At 48.6% G+C, this 15,190-nt stretch overlaps 2 protein-coding genes across 21 annotated transcripts in view; one reads left to right on the top strand and one right to left on the bottom strand.

The window, feature by feature from the left end:
* PPIP5K1 (diphosphoinositol pentakisphosphate kinase 1) overlaps positions 1-5,654 on the bottom strand; it is a 48,678-nt gene extending 43,024 nt beyond the window's left edge. For 13 of the 20 annotated variants that reach the window (XR_009245610.1, XM_036495578.2, XM_058665936.1 and 10 more), the window contains exons 1-4: positions 5,369-5,572; positions 1,228-1,325; positions 892-1,066; positions 240-435 (exon numbers count right to left, since the gene is read on the bottom strand). Coding sequence is in view for 18 of the 20 variants with exons in the window: in XM_036495578.2 (XP_036351471.2) it covers positions 240-435; positions 892-1,038 (343 nt within the window). In the remaining 2 variants the exon portion in view is untranslated. Of the gene's footprint in view, positions 1-239; positions 436-891; positions 1,067-1,227; positions 1,326-5,368; positions 5,573-5,614 lie in introns of those variants that run through there. The other 7 variants (XM_058665934.1, XM_058665940.1, XM_058665950.1 and 4 more) reach the window with 4 other exon arrangements.
* A 4,329-nt stretch (positions 5,655-9,983) lies between these two features.
* LOC101530076 (creatine kinase U-type, mitochondrial) lies at positions 9,984-15,062 on the top strand. The gene is made up of 9 exons (XM_004578131.4): positions 9,984-10,310; positions 10,967-11,165; positions 11,365-11,460; positions 11,847-12,068; positions 12,215-12,300; positions 12,415-12,538; positions 14,156-14,290; positions 14,471-14,596; positions 14,816-15,062. Exons 1-9 carry the CDS (start codon positions 10,162-10,164, stop codon positions 14,930-14,932), a joined length of 1,254 nt encoding a protein of 417 aa, XP_004578188.1. The 5' UTR covers positions 9,984-10,161; the 3' UTR covers positions 14,933-15,062.
* The last annotated feature ends 128 nt before the right edge of the window (positions 15,063-15,190 follow it).

Genomic DNA, 15,190 nt, shown 5'->3' with positions numbered 1-15,190 from the left:
TTCCAGAGACTCAATTCCATCAGAGAACCTACTAAACCAACAGCTGTCCTGACAACAGGATGTGGTTTTAAATTCATCATAGGCAACTCGCATGAGATTTGGGAAAGTAAACTCCTGGGCACTGTTCCCTGGAGTATTTGAACGCACCGATGGGCTAAGCAAGCAGGAGAGTTAAGAACCTCATTTCCCAACCAGCATTCCTACCACCATCCCTTCCTCTTTCTGGCCCAGACCCCAACCTTTGGAGTGGAAAGAGATGAGGCAGTGGCAGGACGGCCAGTTTTCCACAGGTTCATTGAGAATCACGTCTTCTCCCAGTATGATAACTGTCAGGTAGTCAAATCGGCAGAGTCGCTCCAGGATTTGGGTCATGGGCTTGGACTTGGATTTCTTGGTCATGGCACAGATGCCAACGATGATCTGAGGTTCAGGAGGCTACAGACAGAAATGCTATCAGGAACTCAGGAACTTCCCTAACCCATGTCACCCAGGTCAGTAAACATTGTATCATCTCCTTGGAATGCAGCTTCTTGTCACGACCTGGATCTATGGAGTACTAGATACTTTCCAATAATGATCTAGGGTAGGGCACATCTATGGATTCTACTACCTACAGAACAGGAACCTTGCCAGAGTAGAAAATATGTGCTCAAGCAGAAAAGCCAGGAAACCAGGCCCTATGAGAAAACAGGTAGCAGGGCATAAGGGCTGGGGTTCAAGGAGTGGTAGTCTAAACAATCTCTATTTCCATCCCCTAAGCCAGGATAATGGGCTATTCTTGACAGGAAGTCTACACATCTGGAAAGAACTTACAGGTGTGTCTATGCTGTGAAGCCCCAACTGCGTGCAACCAGGGTCCCCAACAAGTGACATTCCTTTCTCTGATCTTACCACTTCATCCTCCTCATCCTCAAGGAGCTCATTGTCGCTCTCTTCTGTCCTCATGCCTACTCGGCGGGTGCCCAGCCCCTCATCTCCAGATCCAAGGAAGAAATGGGCCGTGGTGCTCTCACCTTCATTGGCCATCAATGACCACATCCCCAATGGAGTGCCCACTCATCCCGTTCTGCAGAAAGGGATACCTCATCAGCAAAGAAACCAAACCCCTTAGCAATAAGGATAGGGTAAGGAGAACGGGGGGGAAGAAGAGGGAATGATAAAGGTACTAGGGGAGCCTGATCATCCCACCCAAACCAAGAAAGTGGTAATCAGGAGATTAAGCCTTACAGTGCTGGCATGGCCCTGATCCTGTCAGCAGGAAACAATGTCAACTCCAGGCAGCAAACTGGAAAAGCAGTTCTTCAGGCGAGAGCTACTGTTGGTTCCTACAAGGAGAAGGCTAGAGTGACATTTCAATCTTGGATTCATTTCACAATGTTCCTAGCCCTTCTCTGCCTCCCCATAGTAGTGCTAAACTCAAGGCTTTAATTCAAGGACAGAGCAATGAGAGATAGCTCAGCTGCTTTTCCTTTAAACGTCATCTTCACCCCCACCAAGAATTAACTAACTCAACATGTATGAAGGGTACTGTCTGTTTCAAGCATTATTCCTGTGCTTGCTCTCTTTCACCCATTCTACCCTGAAAGACAGATGCCCGTGTTCAGGAGATCTGTTCAAGCTAACAGTGTGTTGCTGTGATTTGGAAGTTAACGATAAAGCCATTTCCTGCACCATTCTCCAGTCCATTTTGTGACTGCAACCTCAGTGTTCTCTCTATTGTTCTTGGTACTATAAAACCAGTGCAAGACTAGGCCAAGGTCCTTCACACCAACAACTTACAGTGGGGTGAGGGGGCGGGAATTATGTTTAAAGTTGTATCGGTTAGGGACCTGGCACAACAGCCTAGTGACTAAATCCTTGCCTTGCATGTGCCAGGATCCCATATGGATGCTGGTTCATGTCCCAGCTTCTCCACTTCCCTTCCAGGTCCCTGGTTGTGGCCTGGGAAAGCAATCGAGGATGGTCCAAAGTTTGGGAACCTGTACCCATGTGGGAGACCCAGAAGGGGCTCCTACCTTCAGATCAACTCAGCTCTGGCCACTGTGGTCACTTGGGGATTGAACTAGCAGACGGAGAGTCTTTCTGTATCTTCTCTCTATAAATACGCCTTTCCAATAAAATAAATATGTTTAAAAAAGTAAAAGCTGGGTCCAGCGTGGTAACCTAGCAGCCAAAGTTCTTGCCTTGCATTGCTGGGATCCAATATAGGCACCAGTTCTAATCCCAGCGGCCCCGTATCCCATCCAACTCTCTACTTGTGGCCTGGGAAAGCAGTAGACGACAGCCCAAAGCTTTGGGACCTTGCACCTGTGTGGGAGACCTGGTGGAATAGGCTCTGGGCTCCTGGCTTCAGATCAGCTTAGCTCTGGCCATTGGGGCCTCTTGGGGAGTGACTCAACAGATGGAAGCTCTTCCTCTCTGTCTCTCCTCCTCTCTATATATCTGACTTTCCAATAAAAAAATAAAATCTTCAAAAAAAAAAAAAAGAAAGAACAAAAGAAAAAGCCATATCAGTTAAAAATGTTTTGAGACTTGAGCTTGAATCAGAACAAGCTGGTAATTCCACGTCTGCATTCAAACAGAGCAGTGGTTTTCTTTTTTTGTTTTGTTTTGGTTGTTGTTCTATTTTTTAAAAGTTTGTTTCTTTTTTTTTTTTTAAAGCAGTGGTTTTCAACCAGTTGCAATTTTGATGCATACACGACATTGAGCAGGACATATTTTTGGTTATCCTAACAAGAAAGGTACTATTGGCATCTACCGAATCAAGGGTAGCAATGCTGTCAAACATTCTACCATGTTGGGGGCTGCCCCATGGTTCAACAACCTAATCCTCCATCCTAGGGTGCTGAAATCCTATATGAGTGCCAGTTCATGTCCTAGCTGCTCCACTTCCCTTTCAGCTCCCTGCTTGTGTTCTGGGAAAGCAGTTGAGAATGGCCCAAAGCCATGACACCCTACGCCAGCATGGAAGACCCAGAAGAGTCTCTGATTCCCAGTTTCAGATCAGCTCATCTCTGGGGAGTTGAACCATTTGTGGAGTGAATCAGCTAGTGAAGACCATTTTCTCTCTCCCTCTCTCTGTAAATTTGCCTTCCCAATAAACTAAATAAATCTTTAAAAGAATTCTAAAATGTCTACGGTATTCTACTACAACAAAGAATTATCCTGCCAAAATGTCCATAGTGCCAAGGTGGAGAGCCTCCCCTCCATCAGAAGATAGGAGAAAGGATATTCTTCACTTTAATCTTGCTGTGCACAATGGGAAAAACTCAAAGCAATTCATGAGTAGAAGGATGGATAAATATGATGCAGTACATCGAAATGACAGACTAAATGCAATTTAAAAAAGATTCAAAGTGATACATAATCAACAAACAGTTTCCAAACAGAAACTGCAGAAATATATACTTGGTAAAAATTCATTTGTACTTGTATAACTAAAAAAAAATATTTCAGGGCAGTGCAAACAATAGAAGTATAAAAATATGAATTAGAAAATCATCAAATTCCTGACAATGGCTACTTTTGAGGAGAAAGAAGAGTAGAACTGAAAGTCTCTGGGCACTTTACAACTTTGTCTATGTTCACTTCGATTTTTTAAAAGATCGGAAGCAAATGCGCTAAAGGTTAGCATTTATTCAGAGGGAATTGTTAAGGACACAGTATCTGTTATTATTTTCCAAAAATAAAATTGAGTCACACATCAGCAATTTTCCATGGTCTCCGAAAGTTCCCAGAAACACTGACAGATGACTCTGACAAAAGCCACAAACTCCTGAAGTAAGCAATTAATTTAATTTAGTCTTATGGACTTCTTAAGGACTCTTCGATAATTACACCATCTATGTTTCGACACTTCCATTACCAGCTTTGGTGAGAAAGTAAGTTACAGGTGACCTTTATATAAACCACAACCTTTCCAGTCTTGCCCGCCTGTGTCTCTATTGCTCAACCACCACATGGCACAACATTCTCTATGTTCAACACTTCACGGGGGCCCTCCAGTCTCATATATACACTCCCCCTCCTGACTCACAGGCTTTTCCTTTGATTTCCTTTTTAGAGATCTGACCCAATTTCCAAGACTTGTGGCAGTCCCAAATTCCTGTTTTCATTCAAGCAATTAGAATTTTATTACATTCTTTTATCTATTCTGGGAAGCAGGGGCTTTCTCTCCTATCTCTGACTCTGAACTCACTGTCCTTTTCTTCTAACTCCTTGTTACCAGCTGAAGGCAGTCATGTTCTTGAAATTTTGTAACAGAACAAGGTACAAACAATAGAAAACGGGAAGAATAACCTGTTCACCAATACGAGGCTAAAGCGACATTTTAAAAGGTCTAAATTCACAGTTAACAAAGCAGAAATAGAAGCCTGACGGAAATAGCTATGAACCACACCACGACTTATTTAGGCGCACCTCTGGGAGAAGCTGGGGTTTAATGTAGTGTTTCCAGAGCCTATGTTCTCTCCCCAAACTTCATTGCAAAAGAAAACTTCAGACTTAATACTGGGTTAAAGGGCAGCAGCCTTCCTCCGGCCTGAAGCAGCAAGGAAGGAAGGAAGAAGGAAGGAAAGGAGGAACAGATGGAAGACTAGCAGAGGCCGACTGTCAGGAACATCTCCGTTAACTGGAACCTGGAGAAGAGGCGGAAGGAAATGTAAAGCAATCTACTCCGGTATGTCTGGGAAGTTAGAGCTGCGTGCGTGGTACCCTAACGCCCTAAAGCACCTTGCGCTTGATGGAGGGCTACATCCGCAGACAAGGGGAAAATCCACACAAATTTCAGTCAGGGATATTTCCAACAAGGAAAAACTCCTCAGGCCAGCACAAACACTGTTTCCTTCTCACCTACCACGGCGGACATCCCCCTCCCCCACGCCCACACACCTCCACTCCCACCCCACTTCCTCCTTAATGCAAATTTTAATCCTGCACACCTAGTCCCGTTCTGACACTGATCAACTAGCTCCTACTGCCTGCCATAACGACTCGTCACCAACTTCCCTAACCACTCTCCGCAGTGACTGCCCACCCCAGCCAACACCGGGCAACTAATCCAATTAATCCAACTAATCCTCCTACTCACCGGTCCCCCCACTCTTGCACAGTCCTTCAAACCCTCCCCTGAGTCACCACACTTGGCAACAGCTAACGCTCCCTCCACAGGGACCGCCGGCAGTGCCTTCTCTCCTCCAGCCCAGCCTCGTCCGCCCGCGCCCCCCACGCCTCACGCGCGGAGCCCTCCTCGCGGACCCCGCTCGCTCCCTCCGAGACCCGCGCCCCTGAGGACTCCATCCTCAGGCAGGACCACCCGCACGTCCCACCAACTCGCTTCCTCAGGTGCATCCCCCTACCCCTTACACACCCGGCTGTCCTCTCGCTGACCAGCGCCAGTGTCCTCTCCTCACGCAGCTCCGGGTCACGAACACCGCCGCCCTCCATCCCGACTCCACTAGCCTTTGCCCGCCTCTCGGCCTCTCCGCCGGCCTCTGTCGGAAGGCGGCCGCCCGGGTGCGGTTCCCGGAGCTCGGCACGTACCGAGCCCACCCGCCGGGGATTCCGCCCCCGGCCCCCCACAGCCACTCCCCCGCCGCCCCCGGCCCGCACTCACCCTCCTCCCTCCGCGCGCGCGCAGCCGAACCTGCCGGCAGCGACACCTGACAGCGGCCCAATCCAAGCGCGACTGCCTTGGCGGCGCCGCCAATCAGCAGAGGGCGCGCACCGGCAGCAGAGTCAGGCTGCGTTGGCCGGCGCTTCTGTGTGGAGGAGGGTGGTCCCTAGTGGCCCTGGGAGGGACTGCAACCTGATGCTTCCCCCCCCCACCTCCTTTCCTCCGAGGATTTCTTACTGCGTCGCCACGGAACAGATGCTTGCAGATCTACAGGGACAGAAAGCGAGATGCCGAGGAAAAAGCCAAGTTTGTGTCATCGCCTCCTATTTGCTTTGCAAGACAAACTAGGGCTATGATATACACAGAGACCCAATAAAGTCGGTCCAAAATGTTAACATGTAAAAAGGAGTGATGGGGAAAAAAGATGGGACACTAGAGACCACAATATAAACAGAGAAGCAAACGAAAACAGTTACGGGAGGGAAGAGAGAGACCTCACTGACGAAGCAGAGGAGAAAATGATGGGCGTGCAAGACTGGGCAAGTCATTTCTATCTCCCCACCATGTTTTTCCTTTACCCTCCAGACTTGGAACTAGACAGAGCTGGATTTGAATGCTGGCTTAACCTTTAATATCTGTGGGGCCTTGGGCAAGTCATTAACTTCTCATCCGTAAGAATGAAGTGATTAAAAATCCAGTTTTGAGGGTACTGATTACATGCAAGCATGTTCCTTAGGTAGATAAGATTATTGTCCTTGCAGCCTCACAGTTCCAAGGTCCTTGTTCCTTCTCAGCAACCTTAATGATCTTCCCCCTTTTCCTATCAGGTGCCTCACTGCACTGACCGGTAAGACAGGCTCCCTAACTCATGCCCCCTGCACCACTCTGACCCTTAAAACTATAGCACATTCTAGGCATTGAACTTTTCTTGTCATCACCATCACCCTGAAAAGGTAGAGTCTATCTTTAATCATCCACTGGAAAAATCCAATTCAACTGAACAAAATAAAACATGTAGAAGTTCCATAACGTAAAATGCTTTTTTTTAATGGACTTCTTGGGCCCCGCACCATGGTCTAGTGGCTGAAGTCCTCGCCTTGAATGCAACAGGATCCCCTATGGGTGCCAGTTCTAATCCCAGCAGCCCCGCTTCCCATCCAGCTCCCTGCTTGTGGCCTGGGAAAGCAGTTGAGGACGGCCCAAAGCCTTGGGACCCTGCACTCATTTGAGAGACCTGGAAGAGGCTCTGGGCTCCTGGCTTGGGATTGGCACAGCACTGGTCATTGCGGCCACTTGGGGAATGAATGAGACAGAGTATATTCCTCTCTGTCTCGCCTCTTCTCTATATATCTGACTTTCCAACAAAAAATAAATAACTCTTTTTGAATCCAGGAGCCGTCCTTGACTGCTTTCCCAGGTCACAAGCAGGGAGCTGGATGGAAAGTGGGGCCACCAAGATAAGAACCAGCGCCCAAATATAATTCTAGCACATGCAAGGTGAGGACTTTAGCCACTAGGCTACTGTGCCAGGCCCACTGTAAACTGTCTTAAAATATCAACTATCATTGACAACTATTATTAAATGAATCAAATAGCATATATAATCACTTCCTATAAGGTATTGAACAATTTGTAAGATATTTATTTATTTGAAAGGCAGAGCAGCAGCAACAGTAGAGAGAGAAAGAACGAGAGAAAAAATCTTCTACTTATTGATTTATCCCCCCCCCCCAATGGACACAACAACTGTATCTGTACTAAGCTGAAGTCAGGAGCAAAGAACTCCATCCAGATCTCCCCTTTGGGAGGCAGGGTCCCAAACACTTGGGCCATCTGTTATGACCTGTCCAGATATCAATGTCACAAGCAGCAGCTTTATCCGCTGCACCACACCACTGCTCCTAGAACAATCTTGTCAGAGTGAGTACTGGGGGCAGTGTTGCGGCCCCATGTGCAGTGCCGCTGTGAGTCCTGGCTGCTTTGCTTCTGACCCAGCTCCCTGCTCTTGCACCCGGCAGGGCAGGAGAAGGTGGCCCAGGTGCCTTGGCTCCTGTCATCCGCGTGGAGATCCGGATGCTGTGCTGGGCTTCTGAAGAGCGAGCCAGTGGATGGAATAGTCTGCCCAATTCGCTCCCTTTCCTTTCTTTGTCTCTCCCTATCTCTGTCACTCCGGCTTTCAAATAAATAAATGTAAGAATATTTAAACCCAAAGAATCCATTAATACATTATGTGTCTGCCAGCGGTTCACAAGAAATAAGTACACAAATCCACGTGTTTCCTCAGTGGAGTTGTTAAAATTTGAGCAACTACTCTCCAAAAGAGTAGCATCTGTATTCCCCTGACCTTTTTTTTTCCTCTTTCTGTAATTCTTCTTTCCATCCCCTATCTGCTTAAGCTTGGCAACCATCTTCTCAATCAAATAACAACCCACTGCTCTGGAAGATTATCTTGCTCCTTTACCTGGGTAAATACGCACCCATTCCAGGTAATTATATTTCCTTACTCACAGCTACTACTTCTCCTAGGTAATAAGCTCCTGCTACACAGGTAGCAATTTTCTGTATCTTCAAGGGCGACCACACTCCAACTGCAGAAATCTGCCAGGTATCTGATAATTACTTTTTTTTTTTAAGATTTATTTATTTTCATTGGAAAAGCAGATTTACAGAGGGAAGGAGAGACAGAGAGAAAGATATTCCATCTGTTGGCTCACTCCCCCAAGTGGCCACAATAGTTAGAGCCAAGCAGATCCAAAGCCAGGTGCTTCTTCTGGGTCTCCCAGTGCAGATGCAGAGTCCCAAGAATGTGGCCAGATTCCACTGTTTTCCCTGGCCACAGCAGGAAGCCAGATTGGAAGTGAAGCAGCTGGGACATGAACCACAGCACCCATATCGGATGCTGGCACTTGGAGGTGGAAGAGTAGCGAGCTGAGCCATTGCACTGCTCCCTGATAATTACTTTCCTATCACAAGGAAAGCCAAAAAAAAAAAAAAAAAAAAAAGAGCTCAAAAGGGGGTGGATGCCTTCTACAGATGAGGAAGGTAGGAAGAACACGAGAGTGTGCCTGGAATCTCATGAGTGGGGCCAGAAAACAAGATAAAGGATATTTCTTTTCTCCCAAATGCTCCCTCCTAAACACCCAAGAACCTCAGTAGGACAGCTGAGTGAGGAGACAAAAGGACAAAAGTCCAAAGGGAAACAAAACCCTCTGAGATCTCAATGTGCCTTTCAAGAAGAGACAGAGGAGAGGGCCAGGGAGTAGGTGGGGGAGATTCCCTGATTCCCTGCTGCCCTTGAACACCGTTGGCCTCTGCGCTGGGGATTAGACAGCATTAGGGAGAGAGCAGAGAGGAAGCACAAGGGGTGCCTGGAGACCTGTGTCTGCCTGTTCCTTTCCACACCCAGTCGTCTTACCACACCCTTTACCTCATTTTATATTCCCCTTCCAGTCCAGGAACTGGGAGCTGCACAGAGGGAATAAAGAGGAGAGGAGGAAAAGGAAACACACAATTCCTGGCCCAACCCCATCCCCACGCCCAGGGCCCTGCCCAGCAGGCAGGTAGGTAACCCCCTCAAAAGGACTCAGGGAGCTCTGGCAGCAGCAGGCTGAGCGGAGCCTGGAGAAGAGGAAGAGAAGTGAAGAGGTGAAGTAGGGGCCGGGAAGAGGTTGGGAGAAGCAAACAGAAGCCAGGGAGCCTGAGAAATGGGGGCGAGGGCTGCAGGAAATAGGAGGGCTCCAGACTTGGGGACAACACGGGGGGCGGGGGTCACAGGACAAGATAGGGTAGGAGCGTTTCCCTGTCTGCTTTCAGGGACTCTTTCCTCAACCTTGCTGGGAGAGCGCAGGTGAGGCGCCTCGGCCCTCTTCCTGATTCTAAGGAAAAGGTGACCTTGAGGCAGACAGCGCTCCTCTAGCCGGCTGCCGTCTCCCTGTCTTCCTCGCCTCTCTCTGTTTGTTCCTCTGTTGTCCCCAGGGGCCACCGCCCCTAGAGAGATGGAGGGGTTGCTGGGCTCGAGCCAGAAGTTTAGAACAGCTTGGGCAATGTCACCCTTTCCCACCCACACAGTAGACGGATCCGGTTTCGGATTCAAACTGAGGGGCTTGGGGGAAGGGTTTTTCGGGTCTCCCTCGTGGGTGCTGTCCTCTACTCGGTGCTGAAATCGGGGCGTCCTCATTGGTGGGCCTACCTCCCCCTCCACCCCGGCTTTCGGGATGCGAGGCTTGGTGTCCCTAATTACCTGACTGCGCTGCCCACCCCCCACCCCCGCACACCTAGCGCCTTGGCAGCCGGCAGGGCGGAGCCTGTGGGAGCCCCGCCCCAGGAGACTGCGGCTCGGCCTCCCATCTCCTCCCGCCCGCCCCGAGCTCATTGCGCCTCTCCTGCAGCCTTCTTGGCACCCGGCTCCAGCCTTCACTCACCGCCTCTATTTCTTCTTCGGTCTGGGACCCAGCTCCGGGCCTCAGCGTGATTGATTGCACCCTCCGTCTCCGTTCCTGTTTTGCCGCCGTTCTTGCTCCAGGACCCCATAGCTGGACCCCCAAGTCATGGCTGGTCCTTTCTCCCGTCTGCTGTCCGCCGGCCCAGGGCTCAGGCTCCTGGCTTTGGCTGGAGCTGGGTCTCTAGCCGCTGGGTTTCTACTCCGCCCGGAACCTGTTCGAGCAGCCAGCGAACGACGGAGGCTGTATCCCCCGAGGTATCAGTGATTGAGGTGCGGGTAGGGAGATGGGGGACCCGGAGCACGAAGGTAGGGGTAGAGACAGAGATCCGAGCCACACAGAAGGGCCGTAATCACGTAATCGCCAAGGCCCTGGAGCCTTGAGGGGAGAGGTTGGGAGAGGGCTGTACAGCTTGTGAACCCTTAAATGGAGGCCTAGTAAGCCAAGAGCATTTCTGGGGATCTGTAATCCACAGTCCCTGCCCCCCACTCAGGCAACTCTGTCCCTAAGAGTTCTAACTGCATCCACTGCCCAAATCGCTAAGGGGAAGGGAAGACCAGGAACTATCCTTTTCACTCTCCCTTATCTCTCTTTCCTGCTATTCTCCCCCATTTCCCTGCATGTCCTTCCTTAGTCTTTCTCCTCCCCCATCCTTAATGTTCTGTTCATGGGAGGAATGAACCCAGCAGGTCTGGAGAAACAGAACTAGCCAGCCAGAGACAGCTAGAACTGCTGGGAAACAATAGACTCTGGAAGTCTCTAAAGAGATTACCCAGGCTTAGCCTCCTTTTAATTCTCCCTCCTCCCATGGAGCAAAGCCAGAGGTGGTTTTTCCGGACAGTTCCCAGATGACTGCACTAGCTCTAGGCCCCTGTGTCCTCCCTCCATGGTTACTGGATACCCCCTTCCCCAGTGCTGAGTACCCAGACCTCCGAAAGCACAACAATTGCATGGCCAGTCACCTGACCCCAGCAGTCTATGCACGACTCTGCGACAAGACCACACCCACTGGCTGGACACTAGATCAGTGTATCCAGACTGGCGTGGACAACCCTGGCCACCCCTTCATCAAGACTGTGGGCATGGTGGCTGGAGATGAGGAGACCTACGAGGTAGGGGGCCCCCCTCCCAGAGTCTTCCTGGTAACCCAACTCATCTTCTAAGTAATCCTGGCTCCTTTCCCCTTCAAGATACCTTACGTACTCTGCCACCCTACCCCCCAAAGACTCTGAACCACCTATACTCAAATTTTCTGATCCAGTGAAATCAATGGATTTCCTTAACCATCCTTCCCTCCTAACTGCCCTTTAGGTATTTGCTGAGCTGTTTGACCCTGTGATCCAGGAACGACACAATGGATACGACCCCCGGACAATGAAGCATACCACTGACCTGGATGCTAGTAAGGTGAGTTACGTATTCCACTTCTTCTGAGATGCACTGACTTGTAAACAATACTCTGTAGCTCCAGTTTCTTCACTCTGAAGATTTCCTGACTCATGGGCATATTATTCTGCTGAGTTTTTAAACTTGATGTGGCAAATGAATCGTGTCTTAAGGAATAGCAGATATGAGAGAGGGTAGATGCCCATGACCACTTTGCAAGCTGGACAGTTTGGGGAAGTGTCCACAATGGCCCCCACCAATCTGCATGCTTGCCCACTAAACCCTTCCTTCTAAAGCAGGCAGGTGTGATGCATGAAAAACCTAATTCTCAAGACTGCAGTCTTTGGAGGACCCTTTGTTCCCACCCTCTGTATCTTTGTCACTCGTGTTTATTTCTTGTCTTCCAGATCCGTTCTGGCAACTTTGATGAGAGGTATGTACTGTCCTCGAGAGTCAGAACTGGCCGGAGTATCCGGGGACTCAGTCTACCTCCAGCCTGCACTCGGGCCGAGCGACGAGAGGTGGAACGCGTCGTGGTAGATGCATTGAGTGGCCTCAAGGGTGACCTGGCTGGACGCTACTATCGACTCAGTGAGATGACAGAGGCTGAGCAGCAGCAGCTTATTGATGTGAGAGGCCCTGCAAGGGATCTGGGTATGGGGAGGAGACAGAAGAAAGACCCAGAGGGGAGGCAAGGCTAGAAGAGACAGATGGGCTCTGAGAGGCCTAGGGGCTTACAGGGAGAATTCTGAATCCAGGTCTCTGCTTTTGCCAGGACCACTTCCTCTTTGATAAGCCCGTGTCCCCATTGCTGACTGCAGCAGGAATGGCTCGAGACTGGCCAGATGCTCGTGGAATCTGGTATGATGCTGCCCCTTCCCTCTCTGGCTTCCATGGTCCATAAATGCTTCTGTTATCCCCCTCAACTCTTACTTTGCCTCTTGATCCCTTTCTCTCCAATTCCCCTGCCTTCAGGCACAACAATGAGAAGAGCTTTTTGATCTGGGTGAATGAGGAAGATCATACTCGGGTCATCTCCATGGAGAAAGGTGGAAACATGAAGAAAGTGTTTGAAAGATTCTGCCGAGGCCTCAAAGAGGTTGGACAGAGGGTGGTTGGGGGAACTAAATGGGAGGAAATAAAAGAAAACCAAAGACTAGCATGGGCAGATTAGTCACATGGTTTATCAACCAATCCAGGACACTTCTGACAGTAAAACAGATCCACTATGAATCACTCCAGGATAACAACAGGATAACAAGTATAAGCCATACTGTCCATGGGGACAGGACGCATGGTTGCTGTAGGAATAGAAAGAGAGAAAGAATATCAGGAACCCAAAGAAGAAAATAAAGCAATTGTTAGATAAGGCAAAGAATGTCTGAGATTGCAGGACAGTGCCTGTGGAAGGTGGTGTGAAATGGTGGAGAGTGTACTATGGTGTTTGAGCACTGATTGATGTAGGGGGTAAGAAACTAGCACATTCATGATCCTCAAGTAACCACCCAGTGCTGAGCCAAGGTAGGCCTTGCCTGGATTCTGTCATTCTTGCTAGTGTTATTACATCTGGGCTTTAAGCTGAAGTAGGAGGGAGACTGGGGGATGGGATGAAACATCTCAAGTTCTAGAATGTGTGTGAGGAGTTGAACTGAATCCTCATTCCCATGTGGATTTGGTCTCCATATTTAGTTCTGCATTAGAAATTCCCATAAACCAAATTCCCACTCCATGATCTCATATATACAGTTCTATTTTGGACTTGCAAGGAGACCAAACTTCTCTTTTAGATTCTAACTGTGAAGATTCTATTATTTTTGGCAAGTCACAGATGACATTCTGATTATGAGTGGCTAGGAAACATTCTTTCAAATTGTATGCCTCAGTTTCCTCATCTATGAAACTGAGGTAAGATGCGGTAGGTTTGGGGAGTGAATGAAATAATACAGGCAAAGTACTTGGTCCACAGCAAGTGCTTAGCAAATGTTAGCTGGATTATTATTTGTATAGAAGGATTCCCCGTGTTCAGCACAAAAGGTATCCTCCCACCACAGCTTGGGTGTTCCTGAAGTATAAACAACGTCTGCGTAACTCACTATTGGTAGTGGTCTTTGTGTTCATTGCTCTTCAAGACTAATAGTTATCTTCATGATTAGGATAGGTAACTCAAACAAAAGCAGTTTTCCATTTCTTCCCCATGTTACACACGCATACACAAACCTATGAATCTGGTTTTTCTGCTCTGTTTTCACATTTCCTGCTGCTCTCTCACATGTGTGCTTTCCGTGGCTAATAGAAAGCCATCTTTCCTCTTCCTGTTGCAAAGCCTACGTCTTCATTTCCTGCCTGGAAGGACCCTTCCAAGCATTAAGTTTGCTAGCAAAGCAGAGATCATCAGTGCACAAACTCACTGAGTAACCAATTCTTTTTCTTAGTTCATTTTACCACCTCTGTTCATTTCCCTGGAGCATCCTTAATGTATCACTCCCTCAAGTTTGTTTTCTTCCACACAAGACATTTTCTCATAGTCTCATCATTTTGTATATCATAAGAGCATCATAATCCTGCAACATTAAAATTACCTTATATGCATAATAAAACCAATGCCATTCATTCAAATTCTTGATTCTAATCATATTTTTAGAGTTGCTGTTGGCCTAGCTAAAGAAGGGGCCCATATACCCCTGAAGTTGCACTAACAGAATCTTTGCGGACTCAGGTGGAGCGGCTGATCCAGGAGCGTGGCTGGGAGTTCATGTGGAATGAGCGTCTAGGATACATCCTGACCTGTCCGTCTAACCTGGGCACTGGACTCCGAGCAGGAGTGCACATCAAACTGCCCCTGCTAAGCAAAGTAATGGTTATGGGGTTACAGAGGGATGTGGGTGAGGAAAAGGGGGAGACATGTGACTTGAAAAGGAGTAGGTCATTTAGAAGGGAGGTGGAAAGGTCAGGGCCGAGAGCTCTAAGCAGGTCCAAGGTTCCACAGGGTAGCTTCCCTTGACTCTGTTCCCAATTCCTATTTCTCCTCTAGGATAGCCGCTTCCCAAAGATTCTGGAGAACCTAAGACTCCAAAAGCGTGGCACTGGAGGAGTGGATACTGCTGCCACAGGCAGTGTCTTTGACATCTCTAATTTGGACCGACTGGGCAAGTCAGAGGTGAGATCTTTAAGGACTAGGGTGAGGAGAGGTACAGATTATTGGGAGTTGAGATCTGGTAGTGAGTGGGCCTCAGGAATGTGACAGAATCTAAAAATGAAATTCAAATTGAGTGGGGGAGGCCACTGGAAATGAGTTTCCAGAGCAAGGGAGTCAGCCAGTGCTAAAGGAAGAAATTCTGATCATGGGAAGCAGAGATTAAGGATGAGTGTCCTTTAGGTGGAGCTGGTGCAACTGGTGATCGATGGAGTGAACTATTTGATTGACTGTGAACGTCGTCTGGAGAGAGGCCAGGATATCCGCATCCCTGCACCTCTTGCCCACAACAAGCATTAACTCCTCATCCCCAGAAGATGAGTAAAAAAAAAAACCCAAGACTTCTGCCCATTTATGGTGGTCCATTCCACTTTTCCTGGAACTGACCCTGAACCCATGCCTCCAGCCCAGTAAAGACTCTTTGCTGCGTTCCAACTGTCTGTGTATTTCTACTGGTGGGGAAAGGAGTGGGCAGCCTCTAAGAAATGAAGAGGCACATGGGTTATTTGTGATGTAAGGAGACTCCAACTGTGGCATGCCAGGAACAGTGAATCTTAG

This window comes from Ochotona princeps, chromosome 6 (assembly GCF_030435755.1).
Source record: "Ochotona princeps isolate mOchPri1 chromosome 6, mOchPri1.hap1, whole genome shotgun sequence".
NCBI classification, from domain to species: domain Eukaryota; kingdom Metazoa; phylum Chordata; class Mammalia; order Lagomorpha; family Ochotonidae; genus Ochotona; species Ochotona princeps.
The sequence above is the reverse complement of the archived record's forward strand: the minus strand, read 5'-3'. Positions and strand labels throughout refer to the sequence as shown.

What these genes read in the sequence shown, in the direction of transcription:
- LOC101530076 (XM_004578131.4), top strand. Translation starts at nt 10,162, where the DNA reads ATGGCTGGTCCTTTCTCCCGTCTGCTGTCCGCCGGCCCAGGGCTCAGG. An exon ending in CGGAGGCTGTATCCCCCGAG is followed by an intron (nt 10,311 to 10,966) that starts GTATCAGTGATT and finishes CCCCTTCCCCAG; the next exon opens with TGCTGAGTACCCAGACCTCC. An exon ending in CTGACCTGGATGCTAGTAAG is followed by an intron (nt 11,461 to 11,846) that starts GTGAGTTACGTA and finishes CTTGTCTTCCAG; the next exon opens with ATCCGTTCTGGCAACTTTGA.